Source organism: Arabidopsis lyrata, assembly GCF_000004255.2.
Source record: "Arabidopsis lyrata subsp. lyrata unplaced genomic scaffold ARALYscaffold_2, whole genome shotgun sequence".
Classification (NCBI taxonomy): domain Eukaryota; kingdom Viridiplantae; phylum Streptophyta; class Magnoliopsida; order Brassicales; family Brassicaceae; genus Arabidopsis; species Arabidopsis lyrata.
The window spans coordinates 16681231-16706737 of record NW_003302554.1 but is presented as its reverse complement, the minus strand read 5'-3'; the positions used below and the strand labels follow the sequence as shown (position 1 = coordinate 16706737).

At 35.9% G+C, this 25507-nt stretch overlaps 6 protein-coding genes across 11 annotated transcripts; 3 read left to right on the top strand and 3 right to left on the bottom strand.

Annotated features, from left to right (window-relative positions):
• The first annotated feature begins 2131 nt into the window (after window positions 1-2131).
• LOC9325089 (cytokinin dehydrogenase 5) lies at window positions 2132-5449 on the top strand. Its single transcript, XM_021034586.1, has 5 exons — window positions 2132-3065; window positions 3160-3287; window positions 3435-3701; window positions 4224-4486; window positions 4933-5449. Exons 1-5 carry the CDS (start codon window positions 2462-2464, stop codon window positions 5282-5284), a joined length of 1614 nt encoding a protein of 537 aa, XP_020890245.1. The 5' UTR covers window positions 2132-2461; the 3' UTR covers window positions 5285-5449.
• On the bottom strand, window positions 5410-7241 carry LOC110230768 (probable ubiquitin-conjugating enzyme E2 16). 4 transcript variants are annotated; one of them, XM_021034587.1, is made up of 6 exons: window positions 6947-7241; window positions 6726-6829; window positions 6540-6642; window positions 6265-6328; window positions 5762-5850; window positions 5410-5669 (listed from the first exon to the last, which is right to left on the bottom strand). In XM_021034587.1, the coding sequence occupies exons 1-6, from the start codon at window positions 6974-6976 to the stop codon at window positions 5574-5576; spliced, it is 486 nt and encodes a 161-aa protein (XP_020890246.1). In that variant the 5' UTR covers window positions 6977-7241; the 3' UTR covers window positions 5410-5573. The 4 variants fall into 4 exon arrangements, 3 of the variants coding, with proteins under 3 accessions (XP_020890246.1, XP_020890248.1, XP_020890247.1); XM_021034589.1 differs by having other exon boundaries at window positions 6726-6871; window positions 6947-7102; XR_002333932.1 differs by lacking the exon at window positions 5410-5669 and adding an exon at window positions 5963-6125 and having other exon boundaries at window positions 6947-7112.
• Window positions 7242-13710: 6469 nt separating this feature from the next.
• On the top strand, window positions 13711-15558 carry LOC9323660 (BEL1-like homeodomain protein 11). The gene is made up of 4 exons (XM_002888979.2): window positions 13711-14225; window positions 14576-14964; window positions 15061-15121; window positions 15217-15558. Exons 1-4 carry the CDS (start codon window positions 13932-13934, stop codon window positions 15343-15345), a joined length of 873 nt encoding a protein of 290 aa, XP_002889025.1. The 5' UTR covers window positions 13711-13931; the 3' UTR covers window positions 15346-15558.
• Window positions 15281-17400, bottom strand: LOC9323659 (26S protease regulatory subunit S10B homolog B). Of its 2 annotated transcripts, XM_002887549.2 has the most exons (8): window positions 17139-17400; window positions 16943-17065; window positions 16564-16856; window positions 16315-16488; window positions 16079-16219; window positions 15808-15999; window positions 15624-15722; window positions 15281-15532 (listed from the first exon to the last, which is right to left on the bottom strand). In XM_002887549.2, exons 1-8 carry the CDS (start codon window positions 17242-17244, stop codon window positions 15458-15460), a joined length of 1203 nt encoding a protein of 400 aa, XP_002887595.2. In that variant the 5' UTR covers window positions 17245-17400; the 3' UTR covers window positions 15281-15457. The 2 variants fall into 2 exon arrangements, with proteins under 2 accessions (XP_002887595.2, XP_020891409.1); XM_021035750.1 differs by lacking the exon at window positions 16079-16219.
• A 101-nt stretch (window positions 17401-17501) lies between these two features.
• On the bottom strand, window positions 17502-19672 carry LOC9325088. Its single transcript, XM_002887548.2, has 5 exons — window positions 19200-19672; window positions 18973-19115; window positions 18616-18887; window positions 18379-18533; window positions 17502-18259 (listed from the first exon to the last, which is right to left on the bottom strand). Exons 1-5 carry the CDS (start codon window positions 19420-19422, stop codon window positions 17676-17678), a joined length of 1377 nt encoding a protein of 458 aa, XP_002887594.1. The 5' UTR covers window positions 19423-19672; the 3' UTR covers window positions 17502-17675.
• A 2784-nt stretch (window positions 19673-22456) lies between these two features.
• On the top strand, window positions 22457-25489 carry LOC9323658 (BEL1-like homeodomain protein 3). Of its 2 annotated transcripts, XM_021034288.1 has the most exons (5): window positions 22457-22793; window positions 23286-24078; window positions 24155-24531; window positions 24618-24678; window positions 24772-25489. In XM_021034288.1, the coding sequence occupies exons 2-5, from the start codon at window positions 23341-23343 to the stop codon at window positions 25162-25164; spliced, it is 1569 nt and encodes a 522-aa protein (XP_020889947.1). In that variant the 5' UTR covers window positions 22457-22793; window positions 23286-23340; the 3' UTR covers window positions 25165-25489. The 2 variants fall into 2 exon arrangements, with proteins under 2 accessions (XP_020889947.1, XP_020889948.1); XM_021034289.1 differs by having other exon boundaries at window positions 22541-24078.
• Window positions 25490-25507: the final 18 nt, after the last annotated feature.

Below are 25507 nucleotides of genomic sequence, written 5' to 3'. Positions count from 1 at the left end.
TCGGATTTATGGCAGTTTTTCGTCAATGTTTATAAGAATTTTAAGTCCAATTGGTTAGGGTTGTAGACTTGTAAGTATTATAACTTTTTTTTTTATTGTGGAGAAAACCTGTAGAATCTAAAGATTTCAAATTTCATATTGACAAAGAGCAAATTATGAAAGAAAAAAATATGCTTGTAGAACCAAGTAACCAACCGACATATTTTATTTTTGGATTAATTCATATTTATACGACTAAGCAACGCAAATAGAATTTTATAAAAGTGTTAAACTGATATTAAACATTATATATTATATCCCCTGTTCTAAAAATCGGTCGTCTAAGCGCTGATCGGATGGAAACCGCGGTAATTTTGTCCGAATTGGTAAAAAAAATCGGATCACCGATTTTGTCCGCATATACCGCCTAGCCCGCCTAGACGGCGCTTAGCCTAATTATATATATATATATATATATATATATATTTGGATTTAAAATTCAAAACGTCTCACTTCTATAAATTTTAAATTCAATAAAATTCATAAATTTGACCTTAAATTCTTGTTTTCATGGGTTTAATGCAATTTTAAAAACAATATTATATAAATTTTTTATTTATAATAGATTATTATGTTTTTATAATATTAAATAGCCTTAAAACTAGTTTCCGATTAATCTCCGTTTCATCTTCGATTTTGTTGCTAAGCACTACGTCCACCCTCACCGCTCGATTAACGTCTAACAATTTTTTAAACATAGATTATATTTAGTAATAAGACACAAACCCGAAAAAAGGAAATCAAAACATGAGAACAAGTTGACGATAACGAGATATGAAAATTTGGTAAAACGTACCAATCTCTATTATCGTGCAAAGGTATTGATGTTTGGATTGGCATCAAATAGATCCCAACTTGCTCTTCACTGTTTCTATAGAAAAATATAGTACCAAATCGACCCACCAAACTAATTATCATCAAATCGAGCTAGGCTTTAGAATATTACCAAATAAGTATAATAAGCGACTTAACGAATTGATATGAGTAATAACCACGTACGGAGTCAAATTTGTTAAACCATTTTTGACTTCACCTACTATATGTCTATATATCAGTCGTAGAATCGTATCTTCTAAAGTACAAATAGTAAAAAAATAAAAAATTATTTGAGATTATATAAATGAATTGTAAATTTTTAGTTGATAACAATGTGCAATTAATTTGTCGATGAAGCTAAGGAGAGGATCTACTGCAAAGTACTGCAGAAGAAGAATCTAATCTCCTCTTCTATTTTTTTTCGTTTAATTTTTTTATTTTAAAAAATCAAAATAATCCATTTTGAGTTTGTGTTATTACCGTGCAAGTCACCACGTGAACTCACTTCTTCATCTCAGGAGAGAAGAGGGCCCACTATGATTCTCCGTATCCAAATGTGGACCCTACTCTTTCACTACACACGTGTGACCTCATCCTCTCCCACTTGAATATCCACGTGGCGTTCTTCCGTTCCGTTTCTCCCATGCCTCCCATGCCTCTCCCCATCTCTAATATAATTATCCCATCCTCTCTTCCTTTCATTAATTTTTTCAGTTAAAATTTCAGTTTTTTCTCATTTTTGTTTTCAGATAATCGGGAGATTCAATATTAAAAGTTCAGATTAATCATCAAAGTTTGATTTAAAAAAACTATATAGTTTTTTCATTTAAAACCTTTTTGGGGACCAATCAAAATGGTTGATTTGTCTAGTGCTTGTTCTTGAATTCCTAGACAACTAATTTTGCAAAAGTCAATAGTCAAATCAAAAAAGTTATATAGCTCGACATTGATAACACGTTTATTTATAACAATATCAAATTGGTTGATTCTTGGATTTTGACACTGCCAGTTTTGAATTAGTCAAATCGTTACGTAGTCGGTCTACGATGTCTTGCTGAAACGAATACATACGTGTGTATGTAATATACACTATGCAGTATTACAGTTAACATCAAAATTGACAGAGGAAAAAAAAGAGGTTAATATTAACAGTGACACGTAGAAATCACACGGTTCTTTTTTGGTTTTTGTTAAAGATGAACTTGTTAATAAGAATATGACGTGATCTTCTCCGGTACAACTCTTTGTCCTATAAATAGAGAACTCTTGTCTTCATATTCTCGACACACACGTATAAACGCATAAACTCGATAAATTTGTACGAAATTAATATTAAAACCACTCGTTATATATTTTTAATAAGATTAAAGTTTCACCCAAACCGAAAAAAAGAGGAGAATCTGTGCATGTTGCTCAGAAAATCTTCAAAGCGTAATCTGGGCTTACGTTAGCTCTCACGAACCCCCAAGGATATCCTATATATATATGTTTTTTCATTTCCCCATAAAATCTTTCATTATCTAAAAAAACATTATTATCGTATCTTTTTTTCTTCTATATATTCTTTCTCCTCGATCTTGATTCTTGTTTCTCGACTATTTATTTGATGAATCGTGAAATGACGTCAAGCTTTCTTCTCATGACGTTCGCCATATGTAAACTGATCATAGCCGTTGGTCTAAACGTGGGCCCCAGTGAGCTCCTCCACATCGGAGCCATAGATGTCGATGGCCACTTCACCGTCCACCCTTCCGCCTTAGCCTCCGTATCGTCTGACTTCGGTATGCTGAGGTCGCCGGAAGAGCCACTAGCCGTGCTACATCCATCCTCGGCCGAAGACGTGGCACGACTCGTCAGAACAGCATATGGTTCGGCCACGGCGTTTCCGGTCTCAGCCCGAGGCCACGGCCATTCCATAAACGGACAAGCCGCGGCGGGGAGGAACGGTGTTGTGGTTGAAATGAACCACGGCGTAACCGGGACGCCGGAGTCACTCGTCCGACCGGATGAAATGTATGTGGACGTTTGGGGTGGAGAGTTATGGGTCGATGTGTTGAAGAAAACGTTGGAGTATGGCTTAGCACCAAAATCATGGACTGATTACTTGTACCTAACCGTTGGAGGTACACTCTCCAATGCAGGAATTAGCGGTCAAGCTTTTCACCATGGTCCTCAGATTTCTAACGTCCTTGAGCTCGACGTTGTAACTGGTTAGTATAAAACATTCAAATTTAATTTTGAATTTTTGAAAAATATATGATTTTGTTTGAAGTTTAAATAATAAAAACCTGAAATGAAAAATAGGGAAAGGAGAGGTGATGAGATGCTCAGAAGAAGAGAACACAAGGCTATTCCATGGAGTTCTTGGTGGGTTAGGTCAATTTGGGATCATTACTCGAGCAAGAATCTCTCTCGAACCTGCTCCGCAAAGGGTAAATTTTGTGTTTTTTTTTTCTTACCAAAATCACAACCCCCGGCGGGTCCATTAGATAGATATATAACCTTTTTAGTTTTTCACTGTTTAGATGACATTTTTTTTATAGATAATAAAACCCTAAAATGATATATTATGATGACAGGTAAGATGGATACGGGTATTGTATTCGAGCTTCAAAGTGTTTACTGAGGACCAAGAGTACTTAATCTCGATGCATGGTCAATTAAAGTTTGATTACGTGGAAGGTTTTGTGATTGTGGACGAAGGTCTCGTCAACAATTGGAGATCTTCTTTCTTCTCTCCACGCAACCCCGTCAAAATCTCCTCTGTTAGTTCTAACGGCTCTGTTTTGTATTGCCTGGAGATCACCAAGAACTACCATGATTCCGACTCCGAAACCGTTGATCAGGTCACTTTCATTATTCACTTAGAAAAAGCGATATTTTCCTTTTTTTTTTATAATGATGAATATCTGGAAGGATTTAACGCTATGCGATTATTGGGAAATCATTATGAAAATTTATTTAGTTTATATGATTGAAATTTGAAAGTGGTCTCCATAGTATTTTTGTTGTGTCGACTTTATAATAATTTAAATTTGGAAGAAGCCAGAGAGGATCTACAGAGATCTAGCTTTTCCACCTGAACTTAATAATACACATATTAAAATATATCTTATTCTTCTTCTTCTGATGTTTAGTTTATCACTACCGAATTAATCATGGTTACTAATTAAGTAGTGGACGGGGCCATGGACCCACTCACCAAATAATGATTCCTCTTTCTCTACGTTAAATTTTAATTAAACCAACTCTACTGGAATCTTAACTTATCCTTGGTTTTGGTAGGCTTTAATAGCAAAACAGCTTTTTTAATTTTCCTATTCCGGATTCTGTATATTAAAAGTGGATTTTTTTTCTTTTTGTTACAGGAAGTAGAGATTCTGATGAAGAAATTGAATTTCATACCGACATCGGTCTTTACAACGGATTTACAGTATGTGGACTTTCTCGACCGGGTACACAAGGCGGAATTGAAGCTCCGGTCCAAGAATTTATGGGAGGTTCCACATCCATGGCTCAACCTCTTCGTGCCAAAATCAAGAATCTCAGATTTTGACAAAGGCGTTTTCAAGGGCATTTTGGGAAATAAAACAAGTGGCCCTATCCTTATCTACCCCATGAACAAAGACAAGTAAGTCTTAACATTACCATTGATATACTACTTCTAAATTTCTTCTTTTGAAAAAAAGAATAAAACGAGTTTTGCATGCATGCAAAGTTACACTTGTGGGGATTAATTAGTGGTCCAAACAAAAAAAGTTTGTCAAAATTGAAAAAAATCTCGACACGTGGTACATGGGAATGTCCGAAAAACGTTGTCCACATGTGCATCGAACCAGCTAAGATTGACAATAACGCCTCGTCGGTTCGTCTTTCTCTTTCTTTTTGTTTTGTGACCAAATCCGATGGTCCAGATTGGGCTTATTTGTTTTTAAGTTCCTAGAACTCATGGTGGGTGGTCCCAATCGGATTCTCCTAAACCAAACCGATCTCAACGAACCCTCCACACATCATTTATTATTACATTTATATAGATATTGTCGTTGCTGACGTATCGTAATTTGGTGTTATTGTCAGATGGGACGAGAGGAGCTCAGCGGTGACGCCGGATGAGGAAGTTTTCTACCTGGTGGCTCTATTGAGATCAGCTTTAACGGACGGTGAGGAAACGCAGAAGCTAGAGTATCTGAAAGATCAGAACCGTCGGATCTTGGAGTTCTGTGAACAAGCCAAGATCAATGTGAAGCAGTACCTTCCTCACCACGCAACACAGGAAGAGTGGGAGGCTCATTTTGGGGACAAGTGGGATCGGTTCAGAAGATTGAAGGCTGAGTTCGATCCGCGACATATACTCGCGACTGGTCAGAGAATCTTTCAGAACCCATCTCTGTCTTTGTTTCCTCCGTTGTCTTCTTCGGCTTCATGGTGACAAGACAAAACCAAAGGAAAGTAGTAGTTGAGAAATATTCTTCCTGATGTATATATATGACCTAATAGAGAAGCATCAGAGAGATTAGGTTGGGTCTTTTGTTAGTAGGGGTTTAAAACTTAGAGTAGAAGATTCAAATTAGTAATTTATTGTGTTGTTTTTATACATCACGGATTTTGGAGATGGGTTCGGGACAGCTTGAAGCCTTGAACCCGATTAAATTTAAAAATAGACAACAAACCTCGACACTGTTTCTGGTTATTTAACATTTGTTTTGGTCAAACGAGTTTCATACTTTATCGTCGTGGAACCACCATCGCGTCTCCTTTGGAGATCTTCCATTCTTACAATTCTTCACATATCGATCATTATCGGTTGGTCGTTGCTGCAACAAAACCAACCAAGTAAGAGGAAGGTTCAGCTTTGTGGAAGAACAAAGAGAGTATAGTTTACACAATGGTTACGAGCTGTATGTACCTTTTCAGTCGAGCTTGAGAGCATGGAAAGGATGCTGATGCAGATAGAGCTAACCGTCATGGCTGGAGACCACGAATCATACAAAATATCTGCAAAAATGATACACAACATCAGATTCTTCTTCGGTGTGGCCTAAGTTTAATAATAATAATGCGCTAATGAAATTTGAACAATAAAATGCAGGAAAACACGCCAACATACATGTTTCTCAACACTGATCATATGATCTTATGGATATGAGTGTACCGTTGTATCTAAAAGGCAAGCTCAAAGAATATGAGTATTGAAGAGGGTCTTATTGTCGGGACATAATCCGAATGAGTTCCGGAACACATGGAAGCTGTGTGTTTATCACTAGGATTATCTTATACCGGACAAAAGATATTAATGATCATTGACATCTCTCATCAAGCTTCAGATGAAAGCAAGTAAAACAAAAGTGATAGATAATAACAAAAAGAGCAAGAAGTGTATCACAAAGCAGAGGACACACACTGGGGTACCTAAACAAATATGCCCATTGCTATAAATGTGAGGATGCAGAGGAGCTGGATGAAGAAAAATCACCTGTACATATGGAAAAAAAATCACAAAAACAGAGAACTGAAGTCAACTCGAGACAGATCAAAACTATTCCATGACAAGGCAGAGACCAAACTCGAGAGAGATCAAGAGAATCCACGATAAAGCAGAAACCAAACTTGATAAAGATCATAGATTCTATGATTTATCTAAACTAAGAAGTAGTCATTACAATTTCAGAATTCAGAACACTCACTTGTGGGGATTCCATAGGATAATGCTCTGGAAAATCAACTTGAAGCTGATATGTTTCGTTGGCATATAGAGTTCCTGGAGCTCCAATAACTTCAATAATCCATCTGCAAACCCATGAATTTCACATCACAAACTCCTAAACCTTATATGATTCGATTCTCAACAAGAATAAAGTAACCTAAATTACCTTTGGAGATTATCAGTGACCTTGTGTTTGAAACCAGTAGGTGGATTCATCTGCCATTCAACAAGCTCTTTCTGAAGACGATTAGTCGCGATCTTACTCAGAGTCTACATACACACACAGTTTCCCAAAGTAGACAGTCAAAAACCCTAATTCCAAAACCAAAGTCAAATAAACAGAGCAAATGAGAGAGAGAGAGAGAGAGAGAGAGAGAGAGAGAGAACCTTGCGAGAAGGAGCACCAGAACTTGACATGGAGAGACCGAGAGAGTAAGGAGATGATCAAAATCTTCTTGGAGAAGAAGAAGAAGAAGAAGAAGAAGAAGAAGAAGAAAGGAAGGCTCGAGGAAGAATCGAAAATCGGATGGCTCAGATTTGTGGGACCTTTCTGATTGAAGAGATCTTAATGATCAGATATATTTCAGATCGGAAGGTGGTATCTAGGGACGGTGACGATTATGCCACGTGTACTATTGTGGTTTTAGATCCACGACCGTTTCGTACTTTCGAGTTGAGTTGTGTCAGCGATGCAGCCAGGATCGCTGGATTTTTCCTGCGTGAAACGGTCCTAGGGTATAATCGTAACTTCCGACATTCTGTGTGCGTTACCAATTTTCATTTCCATCATCACTAACACAATATTTTTTTATATAAATCTTATCACGAAATTATTTAAAATTTTCATGTAAAATAAAAATATCAAAAGAGAATTTATTTTTTGTTATCAATAGACTATAGCTCAACCGATGAATCAATTTTTCTCGAGAAAATACCAAATTCAAACATCGAAAACAAGAAAAAAACTAAATTAACTTGTTCTTGTTTCTAACTCGAGGAAATTATGGATTTACGTCTAGAATTTTTTTGGTTATAAGAAGTCTATAGTATATTTCATTGAAAACTATTTTTTTCCTTTTTGATTTTATGATAACTCTTTGTTGATCAAAATGAATAAATGATCATTGATAGAAGCTACGGATAGGTCAAAAGTCGAAGACTCGAAGGCCCATTGGATGTGTTGTAGCAAGTTGATATGTAAAGAATAAAAAGCCGAAGCAATGTCCTGAAGATCTTTGCAGTGTCTTTTCAACATCTACGAGTTGTCCTAATTCGCAGCTACTATCAAATAATAATATATACGCATACTACTCCATAAAGTTTTCATGCTCCTTTGCCTTTATTGTTCTGAGTTCAGACGCAGACAAAATCTCTGAAATTCCAATAAATAATAGCAATCATGAAAATTAATAAAAGACTCTGATTGAGCCAAGAGTTTCCCCTTTTTACCAATTTTTGTACGTTGACATTCAATGAGGTAAAACTCTCATGAAATTGAAATCTTTGTACAAACATGTATTTACATGAAAAATTAAAACATTTTGTAATTGAAATTTATTTTACTTTTGTAGAAAAAGATAGTGCATATGTGATATCAGAGTGTTATTAGATTATTTATTCCCCAAGGCCCAAGCCCTAATGAGACTCGTCATTGGCTCCATTAAAAACTCTTAATCCTCTTCAACAATTAAAACTAGGCCTGGGCAAAAAACCCGTACCCGAGTACCCGAACCGGAACCGACCCGAAAAACCCGGTTCAGGGCGGGTACGGGTATGTAAGTTTTACACTGCTGGGTTCTATTATTACTTACCCGTGGGTATCGGGTCGGGTTCGGGTTTTACCCGATACCCAATGGTGTAAACCGAAAACCCGATTAGCTTAGGTTTTAGTCTCAAACCCATTTAGCTTCTTCGCTTCCTGCCTTCCTCCATTCCCGCCGATTCTTCGCTTCCTCTATTCCTCTATTCCCGCCGATTAAAAACCCTAGTTCTCTACTCTCTCATTTACCACAGTTTTCATTTTCGATTCAAACCTGGAAACTCAAACGACAAACCCCACACCGTCTGTGGTCACTTCTCCACTGTCCGCCTTGTCGAGAAACCTTTCAGAGGTAATTTCCGGTTTCACTAGTCCATGATCTCTCTCTGATAAGTTTTGGTTTAGGGTTTTACAGATTGAAAACGATGAAGAATCGATTTTCCTTTTGTGTTTTTTGAGATTTAATGTTGTACTTGTAATGTTGTACCTGTTGGAGTTGAATTGATTTAGCTTTAGGTTTTAGTATAAAATTGATTTGAATTCACTGCAATTTTGTGTTTATGGTGCTAAAAAGATTGAGAATTGTAAGAGACTCACATAGGCTTTTAGTTTCAACTCTCAAGTCTCAACACTGTTTGTCTTGACTCTTGATTTTAATCGGTTTTGACTCAGTCTCTGTTTTATTTTGCGTCTTTGGTTTGATCTGTTTTGTCTCAACACTTTTGTTACTTATGTCCTTAATGAAGAAACCATGTGAGCTTCTCTTCTTCTGCTTGCTTCTTCTTTCGTCTTTTTCATTTAAACTAAGAGAAAAGTGTTGGTTTTCTCTGTTTCATTTTGTGTCTTTTTTTTTATCTGTTTTGTCTCAACACTTTTGTTACTTGTGTCCTTAATCAAGAAACCATGTGAGCTTCTCTGCTTCTGCTTGCTTCTTCTTTTGTCTTTTTCATGTAAACTAAGAGAAAAGTGTTGGTTTTCTTTGTTTTATTTTGTGTCTTTTTTAAATCTGTTTTGTCTCAATACTTTAGTTACTTGTGTCCTTAATCAAGAAGCATGTCTTTTTTAAATCTGTTTTATGTCACAATTTGAATTGTGAATGACACAATTTTTTTTGTCTTTGAATTGTGAATGACTTTGAATTGTGTTGAGTTGCAGATGGCGTCTTGTGATGAACCAAAAGATAAAAATGTTCCAATGGACCATGAAGATGATATGACAGACGAAGAGTTTGAAACTCTTACTTATAGCAAGGCAAACAAGAGGAAAGACAATGCAGGGGCAGGGGGTAGTGGTTGTAAGTCAACTAAGAGGGCAAGGTCTTGGGTTTGGGATCATTTCACCAGAAAAGAGAAGGTTGCAGACAAATGTAATTGTAATTACTGTGGGAAAGAGTTAGCGTGTCCAACCAAGTCTGGAACCTCCACGTTGAAGAAGCATATTGAAAATACCTGCAAGGCATTCCAGGTATGGAAAAGTGCTAATATACATCAAACTCAAACAGTTTTAACTCCTGATGGTTCTGGTGGTTGTGTTAGGGTTAGTAAGGTCAGTGAAGCAGTTTTTAAAGAAGCATCTAATGAGCTGTTAGTTTTAGCTGAGTTACCATTAGCTTTTATAGAGTGCTTAGCCTGGAGACATTTTTGCTCCAAAGTTCAATTGTATAAGCCTCATTCTCGGAGAACAGCTACAAGAGAGATTGTTGAGGTTTATGTCACTAAGAAAGCTGCCATGAAGAAGATTATCGAGAAAAATAAGCAGAGGCTGTCATTGACTACAAATATATGGGTTTGTCCCAATACTTCAGCTAGTTATATAGTAGTAACAGCTCACTTTATTGATAATATGTGGGAGTTGAAGAAGTTGATAATAAGCTTCAAGCATGTAGAAGATCATAAGGGTCAGACAATATGTGATACTCTTATGGCTTGTTTAGCTGAGTGGGGTATAAAGAGAATATTCTGCATCACTGTTGATAATGCTACAGCCAATAGTTCAGCTATGACCAAATTCAAGAAAGAAATGCTGCGGGTGTATGGAAGTGAAGCTTTGATACTTAAAGGTGAGTATTTGCATTTGCGGTGTGCTACTCACATTCTGAATTTGGTGGTGAAGGAAGGATTAACAGAGATTGATAGCTGTGTGGCTGCTATTCGCAATGGCATCACCTATGTGAGGTCTTCGACACCTAGACTGAAATCTTTTGATTTTAGAGTTGAAACAGGGAAGCTGCAAAGGGGAAGCCTACCTTTAGATGTCAAGACCAGATGGAATTCGACATATCTCATGCTAGACCAAGCTCTAAAGTTCTGTGTAGCATTTGAGAGGATGGAGGCTGAGGATAAACCATATAATGATTACTTTCAGGAAAAAGAGGATGGAACAAAGAGGATTGGACCAGCTGTGAGAGATGACTGGGAGAAAGTTGACAGGTTAGTTCAGATTCTTGAGATTTTCTATAAGTCCACATTGGTTCTTTCAGCTTCAAACTATGTTGCAGCTCATAAACTCTACAATGAGATAGTCTCCATTACTAGAAACCTAGGTGCATTAAGATACAATGATGATGGCCTAAAGAATAAAGCCGAGGCTATGTTAGCAAAGTTGGGTAAGTATTGGGATGCATTTGGGGAGAAAGTTGAAATGAATAGGCTTGTGATAGTGGCAAGTGTGTTTGACCCGAGGAAGAAAATGAAATTTGCTGAGTTATGTTTTGAAAGGCTATATGGTAAAGGTACTGTGGAGGCTACTCATCTTTCAGATTCAGTTTATGGCATCATCACTGAATTGTATGATGAGTATACAAGAAACAGTTTAGCTAATAAAACTGGTAGTGGTAGTGGTACTGCTGGGTCATCTACGCAGTCAGAAAATGCATGGAGCCAGAGTCAGTCTCAGTCTCAAGATCAAGGTGCAAGTGATTTTTCTGAGAGACCAGTTTTGCGTAATGGTTTTTTATATGAAAATATGGAAAACGTGTTTGATGAGATTGTGAAGGAAACAAGATTGAGCAATACATCTAATGAGGTGGACGTGTATTTGAAAGAGACTGTGGAGACTCCAGTCATTCTAAAAGGCACAGAATATGATTTGTTATCTTGGTGGAAGGTCAATACTGGGAAGTATCCGATTCTCTCACTCATTACTAAAGATATACTTGCAATGCAAGTCTCATCCGTAGCATCAGAATCCGCATTTAGCACAAGTGGTAGAGTTGTGAGTCCTTTCAGGAGCTGTCTCTCACATTACATGGTGGAAGTGTTGATGTGCGTTGAGCAATGGCTAAAATGTGAAATCCATATCAATGAAAGAGGCGTCTCCACAATACAACAACTACTTAAGGACATCACGTTGGAAGATGATCTTATGAGAAATAAGTTCTGATTCCATTCTCTTTTTACTTCTAACATCATGTTATGATATTGTGATTCTAATTCATGTTCTTTCATTTTTTTATAGAGCATGAACTAGGTGAACCAGAATTTGTTTTCAATATGCAAGGTCAAGGAGCTGATAGCTTTTAAAATGAATGAGTGAGATACAAAGGTTAGTCATCAATGTGTCCTCTCCAGTTTTCTACTTTGGCACTTCTTCTTGTCAACTTGTCTTTTTTTCTTGGATTTGAATCATGTGTATTTGAAATGTTCTATGTATTTTATGTCTTTAAGACTTTTAACTCTTTATATTTGGATGATTTGAATTGGATGTTTAAGATGTATTTAAATGCTTTAGGTTTTATTCTGTTCAATTAGAGTGTAACAGAAGAACCACAGTGTAAAAAATTTATACCACAGTGTAAACGGGTAGAAAATACCCGTACCCGACCCGAAACAAGCAAGAACCGAATTTTTCGGGTTTTTACCGGTTCTGAAATTTGATACCCGAACCGACCCGAACCCGACCATACCCGATCCGAAACCGAACCGTTATTTTTAGTTTACCCTATTGGGTCCTAGATTACCATACCCGACATACCCGTACCCGATCGGGTTTTACCCGAACCCGACCCGCGGACCCGAATGCCCAGGCCTAATTAAAACTCTTAAATCTTCAGGACTTTGGACCCAAAAACACCCAATTTAAAAGACTTAACTATTTTCTAATAACAAAAAATAACAACAATTAAAATTTGCATGTTATATATATGATTTCTTTAAAATACAGATATTACTGTTTTGAAAAGAAGTATATAAAAGTTAAAGTTAATACTTGTTGTTTGCATGTGTGTGTCTTTTTCTCTTTTTGGGCTTTGAACTTCCCCAACAAAGTTAGAAGCTCGAAAAGGGTTTGTGGATGCTGAAGCAAGATGACGAAAAAAAAAAAAAAGGATGCTGAAGCAAGATAAGAAGAAGCATTTATTCAAAAGCCTGTTGTTTTGGTGCTCAGAGGAGGGACCATATAGATTTGAAATCCCTTCTCTTCTTCTTTTTCTTGAAAATCATATTTCTTGGACAGCTCTTTATTAATTGTTTTTTCTATTTATTTGCCAGTAGGATGAGGTATAGGTAACTATTCATAGTGTTTTTGCATTGGCTCTTAGAGCAGCATTAACGGTGATATCTTAGAGATATCTTAGGATTAAAATTGATTAAAAATAATTATACCAACAAAATTAATCTAAGATTTGTATCTTAGTTAGGATGTTTTTGTTAGCTTAAGATGTTGATACGTGTCACTGTGTAACAGGTTAAAAAAACAATCAAAAGGAGAATTTTTTTCTTCTGTATGTTTTAAATTTTTTTTTTTCTGTATGTCCTTAGAGCAGAATTTTTTTCTTCTGTAACAGGTTCAAAAAAAAGATGTTGATAAATTGTATCTCATGTATGTTTTAATTTTTTTAATTTACAACTATTATTAAATTTTCTATAATTATAAATTTTATTTTTATATTAATATTTGTTTTTCTAAGAATCACATGTTAAGAACCTACCATTAATCACACAAAAATCTTAACTCAAAAATACTATCTCTTACCTATCACTTTTACAAATATATTACTTAAATATTCCTAAGATTTATTTCTAAGATACTACTAATAATCATGCTCTTACTCTCTAGGTGCTTCGTGATTTCAAAATCTTCAGTGCTTTTCTTAACACAATAATTGAATATATATAAACCTAGCTTTGACCATGGATTACCTCAAATAGTGTTTTTCAACGTCAACGATATTTTATGTGTTACCACAAATATGTATGATAATTGACGGTCTAATCGAATAATGGTCTACCTCAGTAAACAACACAAATTTCAACGAACAATTTCTTCCTTTTCAAATTTGATTTTTTTAAAGCAGTAACAGCCCATCGAAAATATGGGTAGTGTTAATTTGCTCAATTAACAAAAAGAAACAGAACTATGTTATTTCGTTAAAAAACATTTTTTGAGGCACTCTGGTTAAACTGGTACCTAGCATCAGCCTAGTGTTATGGGTTTCAAAAGCTACAAGTCAACTTCAAATTTTCAAGAAAAAATAAATAAATATGAATCTGTAATAATATATACTGATTGCTTCTTGGTTACTTATTTATGTATGTGGAGCAAAAAAGAGTAACATAACAAGAGCCCAAGAAGTTTTTCATTTCATTATTTTTCCTTTTCTCCAAGTAGAAGAAGATGGAGGAGTTTAGGGTAAGACATGAGTGTTCATCTCTCCGTGGTACTTTGTTGGATTCAAGATATGCAAAGGCAGTGCAATGCCTTGTAGAAGAAGTTATTGATATAGGTGGTAGAGAGGTTGAGCTTTGCAACAACATTCTAATCCAACAGCTGTTTCCAGGAAGAAGAAGACCCGGCTTTGGCTTGTCTTCCGAAATCAAATCCGAATTTTGCAGTTCTGGTTTCATGTCTTTGCCTGAGAATCATGAGATTCATATCAAAATCACCAAGCTTCTCAGTTTGCTGCAACAGGTTAGTCACTCTAATCTTCCAAACAATTACGAAAAATAGTCTAAATTTTGTATCAAAATTGAAAAGAGTGGTCTATATTTTCTTTTAATTAACAAAATAGTCTAATTTTAAACCATAAATTCCAAACCTTAAAGCCTATATAACAACTATCTAAAAACTAAACATTAAGTCCAAATTTTTAAACCCTAACCCATTAAACCTAAACTTTTGATCACAAAATGGTACATTTCTTTGATACTTTAGTTATGAATTTCAAGGTTTTCTCCTAATTATGCAATAATTTACTCCTTTGGTTTTTGTTTCAACATTATTTTGGTTAAATCCGGTTTACTTCCCCGGTTTATGGACAGGTAGAAGAAAGATTTGACCTGTACTGCAATCAATTGGAGCAAGTGATTTCATCATTTGAGGAAATAGCAGGAGAAGGATCATCTAAAGTATACACCGGTTTAGCTCTCCAAGCCATGACTCGACATTTCGGTAGTCTTGAAGAAGCAATAATCTCTCAGCTCAACTCTGTTCGTCGGAGTTTCATCATTTCTCATCAAGATGTTCCTAAGATCATCAGCTCTGGCTTATCACAGCTCAGCTTGTTCGATGGGAACAACACTTCATCATCCCTTCAGCGACTTGGTTTGGTTCAAGGACCACAGAGACATGCTTGGAAACCCATCAGAGGCTTGCCTGAGACTTCCGTTGCAATTCTCCGAGCTTGGCTCTTTCAGCATTTTTTACACCCGTCAGTTTTCTTGTTGCTTAAGTAATAACAGTAGTGATGAATCAAAGTGAAATGTTTGAGAAATAACATTAGTTTTGATTGTTGTAATGAAAACAGTTATCCGAATGAAGCAGAGAAGCTGGTGTTGGCGTCTCAAACAGGACTTTCCAAGAACCAAGTACGCTCCTTTGAACCTTATTCTGCTTTTTTCTGAAATTTTTGTTATCAGGAAGATCTGACTGAGATCATTTTTGTTGTTGTTGATGATCAAAGGTATCGAATTGGTTTATAAATGCTCGGGTTCGACTCTGGAAACCGATGATAGAAGAGATGTATAGAGACGAATTTGGAGATTCCTCAGATGAATCAATGCAAAGAGAAGCCAATGATGATTCAAACTGACTTACAATAAAAAAAAACAGAACAAAGTCTCGAGCCATCTAAATCGATCTATGCTTCTTCTTTTGATGAATTTGTTAGTCATCTTTATCCCTTCGTCTGTATGTTTCGATCTTTACTCTTTCCGAAAATCGGCATTGTACTGTGCACTGGACTCAAGTTTCTTCGCTTCGCCTAGTTTTGTTACAGCCTGAAAAAATGTTTTAGTATTGATCATAAGATGGAGATTGCAACAAATTGTCAAAAGATAAAAACATCACATTAAGCAGAAACTTACTTACATTGATAAAATCGTTTGGAACAACGTAATCACGCTCTGCACGTATAGCTAACATCCCTGCTTCAGTACATATGTTACGCATATCTGCTCCATTGAAACCCTGCATAAGAACAATTTTTAATGGAATGTTCTGTTTAGTTTTGCTTAACACAAACACAAGACATGTAATGTAATGTGTGACTAACCTCAGATAGTTTCACAACTTTATCGTAATCGATATCTCCATGTTTAGTTATACCAGAAGCATGAATCTTGAGGATTCTCATTCTAGAATCTCCATTAGGCAATGGAATCTCTATCTTCTTATCGATTCTACCAGGCCGAAGAAGCGCAGGGTCAAGAACATCAGGCCTATTTGTTGCCATTATTACTTTCACCTGATAATACAACAAAAGTCATGATTCATAAACTATTTTTTGCTGCTGATTTCACAACTACAAAGATGCAAGAAGAAACCTTATCAAGTTCATTGAATCCATCAAGTTGAGAAAGAAGCTCAATGAGTACTCTATCACATTCACTAGTTTTTACTTCTCCTTCACTTGATCCACGACGTCTACCAATAGCATCAATCTCATCCATAAAGATGATACAAGGCTTTAAAAACCATAAGAAGAACACAGCTTTACCATCTGGAAAACATGCAAATCACAACACGTAATAAAGCTAAAAAAAAAAACCAGAGAACTTACTTGATGATCTCGAGCATATCTAAACATCTCTCTCACTAACAATGAACTATCTCCCAAGTATTTGCTTAAAAGCGCGCTAGAAACAACCGTCATAAAAGTCGAATCGATGTTGCTAGCAATTGCTCTAGCTAACAGTGTCTTTCCAGTTCCAGGAGGTCCATAAAGAAGTACTCCCTGTTAACATAGGTCAACACAATAAATCTGTTTCTTGCGGAAAAATCAAAATCAAAACAACAAATCAATCCGAACCTTGGGAAGCTTGACACCAACTCGTTGAAAAACTTCAGGATTTGTGAGAGGAAGTTCAATGTAATCTCTTAGATCTCTGATTTGTTTAGATAAACCGCCAAGATCTGAGTATCTAACATCGCCACGATACACCATATTATAAACCAATGGATTAACCATAGGAGGGAGAATTCTCATGATCGTCAACGATTTTTTCTCAAGAGTAACTCTGGTTCCGGAAACTAGCTTTGATTGATCCACTTTGTTACAGCAGTTCACTACGTAACGACCTCCATCGTTTCCTTTCACAATAACTGAAAATTGACTTCGTAAGAAAAAAAAGTGAATGATCTTGAAAAAACACAAAATCAAGAAAAAATGAGAGAGGGAAGAAATTTACATCGTTTTTTGTCTAGAGGTTTCACAATTTCTCCAATCCTTTCCACACGAGTAGTGGTAAGATATTTGAGATCGTCTTCAGTTTCTTTAAACTCTTTCTTTAAAGCTTCCAATTTCTCCATTGCTGAATCAGAAAACACGAGTGTCACAAAGATTATACATACAAGGCAAGATTTGGGTTTAGAAGGAATCTGGACCAGTTTCGAGTTTTTCTTGGTAGCTCTTGCGAAAACCGAGCTCAAACTTGTACATATCAATGAAGTTGCGTCTCCTCTCTGAGTCTTCCTCTCTGTTGTCTTCCATGGAAACGAACCTTTGAAGTATACAAAGCAAGAGAGCGATTCTGTGATTTTTTTTTTTGTTTCTTTCTCTGCAAGTAAACAGTGAAGAATCTGTTATAATTCCCGTCGATTTTCACAACTGAAATAGTAAGAACTTATTTCTGTTGAATCCCGCTATTTCTCATGTATTCGACTTTTGACCCATACGTTTTAGTTTTATCAATTTAATCCCTGGAGATTCATACTTTATATGACACAAGACTTCGCCGGCACTTTAACTTCAGGTTGCAGCAATAAACTGATATCAAGTCTCAACTCGTATTTCGTAATTAAAAAATCATCATACACAAACAAAAAAAAACTTCTCTTTGGGTAGTATTTGTAATTTTCTTTGAACAGAATAAATTAGAGGGATCAAGAAACATTTTCGCATTCATGTTTAATGATCTCATCTCATCGTAAAGCACGGGCCTTTGCGTGTTGCAAGACTTCTTTGAGTACCGAAGCTATTCGATGTGACATATGATGTTCCAAAAACATCTCCTTTACCCTCTCATACCCATTGTTTCCCATTGTTAGCCGTAACTCAACTTGCATTGCCAATTTCACTATGTTCTTAGCGAGAGGTATCACTCCTTCTTTCCCTGCACTATGTAACAGACCGGTCGTTCCATTCACTACAATCTCCATTGTTCCTCCGGCTGCAGTGCCAAGTACAGGTAGCTTAAAGGCCATGGCCTCGATTGTTATTCTCCCAAAGCACTCTCCTCTGGCTTGGGAGTTCTGGACAAGAACGTCTATGGCTGCTATATATGGCGCTACGGTCAGAGTTTTGTTGACAAAGTGGACAAAGTTCTCAAGTTTTTTTTCTTGGACAAAATTGCGTAGCTCTGTCTCGAACTTTGTCTGCCGGCTCATGTCACTCCCTACTACTACTGCATGCATTGTTGGTACCTGAAGTTTCTTCTCTTTGATTATTTCAAGACTTTCGTGGAATGCTCGGAGGAACAGGTCCTGGCCTTTTCCACGCGATACACCTGAAAATAATAACAAACTAAGTAAATTCTTTGGTGACGAGTGAACTCTTACTCCTTAGAAGATGATGATGCCCGTCAGAAAACTGAGAACAAGAAAGACTTAAAAAAAGATGGCATACTATTGATAATGCCAAACAGTAAGTCTTCATTCCGCACTCCAAGAGATTCTCGGACGTGCTCACGGAGAACTCTCTTGGCAACACTATCTTCAGCTACTTCCATCAAATCCTTGCTATTTCCTAGGTGCACAACGTAAGTTTTAGGCATCTTAATCCTGTAATCCAACAGTCATAGAACAATGTTAAGCTATAAGAAGAAGAAAACACTCTGCAGAAATGTCAAAGATGGAACCGGACCCTAAGCGAGCTTGAGTTCTGTTTTGCCAGTATTCAGCTGTTGCATGCGAATCAATCATAGCCCCTGCAACAAACGGGAGGTGTTTGACCAAATCCGGATTAAAATAATGTCCTCTCATCTCATGAATCCACCAAAGGATCTTAGGTAGAACTTTAAAAACATTTTCCTTGAGAACAGCATCCAGCCATTTCCCAGCCACAGCAGTATTAAGAACAATCAAATCAGCCTTGAGAGCTATATCTACAGCTTTCTGACCCTTTGCAGAGATAACCTGAAGTCAGAGACAACTCAAGAAGCTAAAGACAACATCTTTACAACAAATCATGCAGTCTATTGACTAGGAACTAAGAGAGAACCTGAACTCCTCGGTCTAACATCTTGTGTTCAAGACTATAGACAACTTCATCTTCTTCAAGTGGTTTCTGATTAGTGATCCAAACAACTTCAGCACCAACTCCTCTTAACAAAAACGCCAATTCCATTAAGAGCAGAGGTCCACCTTTTGTCACACAAATCAATCATCCCCTCAGAAAAAAAAGGATTTTTTCGACAACCCAGTTAAAATTAGAAATGAAATCAGCACCTGAGAGAGATAGCTCGTGGGAGACTAACAAAACGAGCTTCGATTTCATGAAAGCTAGAGGATTCGATTGAAACCTCAAGGCGCTGCTATCCACGAATTGGCCACCAACGCTACAGGATTCAAAACTAGATCTCACGAGAATCACACAAACTGTTGATACAGATAGAAACAACAAAACCATCAGTGCCCATCTCTTCTTTTGCATCGTCGACGCTTTCGCCATTGTTTCCCTTCGCTAAAGACACATCCTAGGGTTTTCAACACTCTAAATCTTCGCTAAACCCTCGTCGAACTTAGCTAATAATGAGCCCAAAATCAAAGCTTTTTGAGCAAAATCGAGAAGAGAATGGGAAAGAAATTGGATCTCTGAGCAGAACTTGTTTGAGTCAGTGATACTGAAGAAACCTTGAAAAGGAGGAATTATGTTCTTTAGAGGTTTCGCAGTTCACGCCGTTTTTGGAAGAAAATCTTGCCGTTTAGGAAGAAAGTCTTGCCGTTTCGTTTTAACCCTCTGGGCCAGACTAAAGACTAACTATGGGCTTTAAAATGGCAATTATATATGTTCACTAACATAGAAACTCCTCTATGATTGACTAATGAAAGTTATTATATATGACTTTCAAATCTCATGCACTGAACGTTGATTTATGTTTTGAAAATGTATTTTTCACCAGTCGAATCAATCTTTATGGCATGAACAACAATCTTTCACCTATTTGTTTGGATCACACAAAACATTATGATCGTAAATTGTGGATCTTGCGTACATAATTTCTCAAACACTAAAAAGATAGATATTTGAGTGTAACGCAAAAACAGTGGCTTCTTCCGATAGTACTACTAGTATACCATTCTCAGCAAAACATTATGTAAACTAAGACAAAAATAGGTAAATTACAACTAAGATTATATTTTGTGTTAGTGCGGTTTTTTATCAAATAAAACTCAGATTAATCTGTAAACTATTGGATTAATGCGGTGACAGAACATCTAAGCATTCTATAAACTCTTATGTAACAAAACTCATACAAATCTGTTAACTATAGACTATAGTATTACTGTTTACTGGTGAACATCTTAATTAACCATACCATAAACTCTTACATTGTTGCCACTTACATGTAGACCAGATTAGCTCTTGAAAATAAGAAAATTCATGTGGTTTAAACGGTCCGACTATTTATTTTTAACAACTGCGATATTTGTCTTAAGGATATTAATTATTATTAGCTGTCATAATATATATATATATATATATAGCTAGGTGTACAAAAAGATGTTTGTCCAAACAAAAGCTGTTGATTTCTTACTCGTCATTCCCTCATTTAGCACTATCATCATCACTCATCATCAATTCATCACCTTCTTCGATATATATTTATAATATTATTACTCATCATAATTCGCTTTAGAGAACCACATTCATTTAAACTATTTTAGAAAGGTAAAATATTTGCCCAAAAAAAAAAAAAAAAAAGGTAAAATATTTGATCCTTTCAAACTTTTTTATGTATAGTCCCATATTCAAAGGTAAAATATCTTACGGTGTACCAATGTACATGTAAACAAAAAAAAACAAATAATCCACTCATATATAAAAACTTAAAATAATTTGTTGTAACACATTGATTCCCCTTGAAAGGCTTGTGTCGGCTGTTCCAATCTATGACAAAACCAAGACTCAACCAAAAACAAAAACAATAAAGAATAAAACAAAATGTACAAAAATGAAATTATAATAACATTTATTATTTCTTTTTATGTTATGTTTGTTTTGTGCAAAGAATAACATTTATTAATATCGGCACAAAGCCGTTAGCTTCGTTCCATTAACGAACGTCTACAAAACAAATTGGCGTCCAAGTCTTTCGTTTTTGGCCACTTTCACCAACTTCGCGTCGGACACATCTACCTTATTTATTTCATTTTTCATCATCTTCTTTCAAATTCTACTTTTTCTATTATTAATTACCCAACCTCCTTAGATCCTTGGGACAAGGAATCGACCCATCATAACTTTCTTTTCATTTTATTGTTTGCGTATAAAATCTCTTCATGTCAAACGTATTATATATAATCACTTGATTATTTACAAAAATATGTTTTGTTGTTAGTCAAATAATTGGATTTTTTCGTTACAAGGAAGGAAATTGGGTAGTCAGTAGTCACCAACTGGTTGTTAAGGTCCTTTAATCCCTCAATTAAGCAATTGAGCAGACACAACACTTCTTCCTCAAACCAACATTTCTAGCAAATCAAATTCTTTAAGGCCTAGGGATAGTTCTGTAATTTTAATAACTTTATATTCAATACAGTATATTAATTTGTTGACATTTCTACTTATCTATTTATTTTTAATTATGTGAGAAAATAGGAAAATATTGAAAAATGGAGTTAATTAGTTTCCTCCTTTGCACGTCACTTAATAAGAGTATGTGTGTCCGATGTATTACGCGAAGAAACACGTATATAACGTATAAACAGTAGGAGACCTCAAAAAATGTTTTTGTTTTTGTTTTATAAAGACCTCAAAAAATGCTTGTTTGATGTTTTATCACACAATATTTATAGAGAGTTTTATCGTTATAATAATTTAACAATTATACATCAATAGATCATAGATTAGTTATGAAGTTGAAGTATCATGTCACACGTAACACATGTTTCTCGTTCGCTTATAATCAGGGATCTGCAATTATGTAAGAAATTAATTAAAACATACTGTCTTTGTTGGTTCAGACTAACTCGTGATTTTATCAGCACCCACAACTAATTTGAGATGCTTTAGTTAAATTAATCTATCAAGCTTTGGTGGAAAATTTTAATAGTAAAACAATTCAGCGGTTGCTTGAATTTATGTCCAAGCTATTAATTAAACTTTACAAAAACAAACAACACGAAAACTCAACTCTTTTCTTCATTTTTAAAAAAATATTCTTTTATTTTTTAATTCTATTTATTTTAATATAAGCACCAAGTCAAGTCAATGACAACACAGTATTCGTTCTGGTTCCAATAATATTCTTTTGTTTTATCAGATTAACTTGAAATATAAATTCATATAAAAAATCGTATTTGTAAGAAAATATTCTCTATTATCTAATAAATCCTATCAGAAAATAAATAGTTTAAATGAAAATTTCCGCTCACGCGTGGTATTCTCTAAATGGTTGGCACAGAAAAAACCAACAAAAATTAATATAGAAGCTTCGGTTGGAATTAAAAAACGAAAAAGAATTACTGGTAGAGATTGTCAAATTTCTCCATAGGTTAGTGATACACTGATATTTGTTAAACAAATTATTAATATTAATTTAAAAATCTGGGTTTGTTGTCGAGGTTCCAATGATAAGATGGTTTGGTTCTGTTCTTTGTTAGTGAAAGCCAAATAAAATTTTAAAAATGTTGATTTAATATTTATAAAAAATCGTCTCTTGGGATTGGGTGTCTTCTCTTCTCTTTCTCTCTCTTTTTGTCATCGACTGTTCCAAGTTCTTCTTCTCCTTTTTATCTCTGTTCCCTGATTCAGCCACATCCACAACATCTCTCTCTTTAGGGTTTTAAAAGTTTATCATATCTCTCTCTCTTTCTCAGGTTTTGATTTTTCTTTTTCATTTCTTTAACTATAATGATTCGATTGTTCTTAGTAGTTTCTTGATTCAAAGCTATGATTGACTTTGTACTCTGTTTCTTTTTAATAAAAAGATTTCCTTTTTAGATTTTTATCATAATCTTCTCTGTTAATTCTCATGAAAGTATGAAATCATCAGAACCCAAAAAAAAAAAAAAAACTTTATAGCTCAATCTTTCATGTTTTCAACATCATCCTCTGTTTTTTTTTTTGTTTGCGTCACTGAATTGAAGTGGAAAGTTTCATCTGTACAAAAGATTAACTAGGGTTTTGATATCATCTTTACCTAAATTGGGGATTTCGTGGTTTCATTTTTTCATTTCTTGAATTCATCTGTTATTGCGGCGTATAAGATTACGATGTTTTAACATCTTCAAAGAATTGTTCTTTTATTATCCACAAACAATTCAGTTTCAAACTTACACGTCTCTCTCTCTCTCTCTTTCTCTTTTCAGACAAAACATCAATCGGATGAAACTCACTTAAACAACAACTTTTGATTGTAATCCAATGGCTGTGTATTACCCAAATAGTGTCGGCATGCAATCTCTCTATCAAGAATCCATTTACCTCAACGAACAACAACAACAACAAGCTTCTTCTTCCTCTGCTGCATCTTTCTCTGAGATTGTTTCCGGCGATGTTCGAAACAACGAGATGGTATTTATCCCACCAACAAGCGACGTTGCCGTCAACGGAAACGTAACGGTGTCAAGTAACGATCTAAGCTTTCACGGTGGAGGGCTTTCTTTAAGCCTTGGTAATCAGATCCAATCAGCTGTCTCTGTTTCTCCGTTTCAGTATCATTACCAGAATCTTTCAAACCAATTGAGTTACAATAATCTTAATCCTCCCACTATGTCTGATGAGAATGGGAAGAGCTTGAGTGGTCATCACCAACAACATCATCACTCTGATCAAATGATACCTTCCTCTGGTTACAACAACAATGGTAATGGTGTTGGTTTCTACAACAATTACCGTTACGAGACATCAGGGTTTGTGAGTAGTGTTCTGAGATCTCGTTACCTTAAACCAACACAGCAATTGCTTGATGAAGTTGTTAGTGTAAGGAAAGATTTGAAATTGGGGAATAAGAAGATGAAGAACGATAAAGGTCAAGACTTTCAAAATGGGTCGAGTGATAACATTACAGAAGATGAGAAATCTCAATCGCAGGAGTTATCTCCTTCAGAACGTCAGGAGCTACAGAGCAAGAAGAGCAAGCTTTTAACAATGGTGGATGAGGTAAGACTAATCAAATTTGAATACTTTGAAGTGAGGGAGAGACTTTGGAATTTTGAGTTTTGAAACATTTTTGCAGGTAGATAAAAGGTATAACCAATACCACCATCAAATGGAAGCTTTAGCATCGTCTTTCGAGATGGTAACAGGTCTTGGAGCAGCTAAGCCTTACACATCGGTCGCTCTGAATAGAATCTCTCGCCATTTCCGCTGCTTGCGCGATGCGATAAAAGAGCAGATTCAGGTAATCAGAGGGAAGCTTGGGGAGAGAGAGACTTCTGATGAACAAGGAGAGAGGATACCGCGTCTTAGGTATTTAGATCAACGGTTGAGACAACAGAGAGCTTTGCATCAACAGCTTGGAATGGTTAGACCAGCTTGGAGACCACAAAGAGGCTTACCTGAAAACTCTGTCTCTATACTCCGAGCTTGGCTCTTTGAGCATTTCCTTCATCCGTAAGTTTGTTGTTTAAAAGAGAGACACTTTCTTTTTGCTCCTCATTGCTTGTTTGATAACCATTTCAAGATTTTTGTTTTTGTAGATATCCTAAAGAATCAGAGAAAATCATGCTTTCAAAGCAGACAGGACTATCGAAAAACCAGGTAACCGAGAAGGCGAGATCTCACTTTTGTCGCTGGCTCAATCTTTGGTCTTGCTTTTATTTGAGTGGTCTTCTGATACTTGGCATTTTTTAGGTTGCAAATTGGTTTATTAACGCGCGAGTTCGACTATGGAAACCGATGATCGAAGAGATGTATAAAGAAGAGTTTGGAGACTCAGCAGAGTTACTATCTAACTCTAATCAAGACACCAACAAAATGCAGGAAACATCTCAGCTCAAACACGAAGACTCTTCGTCTTCGCAACAACAAAATCAGGGAAACAACAACATCCCATATACATCTGATGCAGAAGAAAACCTCGTCTTCGCAGATCCCAAACCAGACCGTGCTACTACTGGAGATTACGACAGCTTGATGAACTATCATGGGTTTGGTATCGATGATTACAATCGATACGTTGGCCTTGGAAACCAACAAGATGGCAGATATTCTAATCCCCATCAATTACACGACTTTGTTGTCTAAAAGGTTTCTGAGCTTTTCACAAGCTTAAGAACTGGCAATGCGTTGGTTGGGGAGTATGATTCTTAAAGCGCAAGAAAATGCGCTCTTGGCATTTTTATAGATAGGGGTTATATAAAGATACAATATGTATATCTGTAATATTTGTTGTGGCATATATAAAGGATAGATTTTGTGAAAACTGTAGGTGTTAGACTTTACATTTGTATATGAAAATTGAGCCTTATGTACACTTTGGTAAGCCAATATTGTAACGTTTTGTGTAAACTCTTCAAGGTGGTATAAACAATACTTTCAAGTGTGACCAATAAAAACAAATTTGATCTAATTCCCTTTTATCTGTTAC

Excerpts from the sequence above, each read along its gene's own strand:
- LOC9325089 (XM_021034586.1), top strand. The coding sequence starts at position 2,462 with ATGAATCGTGAAATGACGTCAAGCTTTCTTCTCATGACGTTCGCCATA. Across the intron at positions 3,702-4,223 it reads ACTCCGAAACCGTTGATCAG|GAAGTAGAGATTCTGATGAA; the intron begins GTCACTTTCATT and ends TTTTTGTTACAG. Across the intron at positions 4,487-4,932 it reads TACCCCATGAACAAAGACAA|ATGGGACGAGAGGAGCTCAG; the intron begins GTAAGTCTTAAC and ends TGTTATTGTCAG.
- LOC110230768 (XM_021034587.1), bottom strand. The coding sequence starts at position 6,976 with ATGTCAAGTTCTGGTGCTCCTTCTCGCAAG. Across the intron at positions 6,643-6,725 it reads GTCACTGATAATCTCCAAAG|ATGGATTATTGAAGTTATTG; the intron begins GTAATTTAGGTT and ends ATGGGTTTGCAG. Across the intron at positions 5,670-5,761 it reads TCTCAAGCTCGACTGAAAAG|CAACGACCAACCGATAATGA; the intron begins GTACATACAGCT and ends GTTTTGTTGCAG.
- LOC9323660 (XM_002888979.2), top strand. The coding sequence starts at position 13,932 with ATGGAGGAGTTTAGGGTAAGACATGAGTGTTCATCTCTCCGTGGTACT. Across the intron at positions 14,965-15,060 it reads TTTCAGCATTTTTTACACCC|TTATCCGAATGAAGCAGAGA; the intron begins GTCAGTTTTCTT and ends TAATGAAAACAG. Across the intron at positions 15,122-15,216 it reads CAGGACTTTCCAAGAACCAA|GTATCGAATTGGTTTATAAA; the intron begins GTACGCTCCTTT and ends TGATGATCAAAG.
- LOC9323659 (XM_002887549.2), bottom strand. The coding sequence starts at position 17,244 with ATGGAAGACAACAGAGAGGAAGACTCAGAGAGGAGACGCAACTTCATT. Across the intron at positions 16,857-16,942 it reads ACCTCTAGACAAAAAACGAT|TTATTGTGAAAGGAAACGAT; the intron begins GTAAATTTCTTC and ends GTCAATTTTCAG. Across the intron at positions 15,723-15,807 it reads AAGTTGTGAAACTATCTGAG|GGTTTCAATGGAGCAGATAT; the intron begins GTTAGTCACACA and ends GTTCTTATGCAG.
- LOC9325088 (XM_002887548.2), bottom strand. The coding sequence starts at position 19,422 with ATGGCGAAAGCGTCGACGATGCAAAAGAAGAGATGGGCACTGATGGTT. Across the intron at positions 19,116-19,199 it reads CCACGAGCTATCTCTCTCAG|GTGGACCTCTGCTCTTAATG; the intron begins GTGCTGATTTCA and ends GTGTGACAAAAG. Across the intron at positions 18,534-18,615 it reads AGAACTCAAGCTCGCTTAGG|GATTAAGATGCCTAAAACTT; the intron begins GTCCGGTTCCAT and ends GTTGGATTACAG.
- LOC9323658 (XM_021034288.1), top strand. The coding sequence starts at position 23,341 with ATGGCTGTGTATTACCCAAATAGTGTCGGCATGCAATCTCTCTATCAA. Across the intron at positions 24,532-24,617 it reads TTTGAGCATTTCCTTCATCC|ATATCCTAAAGAATCAGAGA; the intron begins GTAAGTTTGTTG and ends TTGTTTTTGTAG. Across the intron at positions 24,679-24,771 it reads CAGGACTATCGAAAAACCAG|GTTGCAAATTGGTTTATTAA; the intron begins GTAACCGAGAAG and ends GGCATTTTTTAG.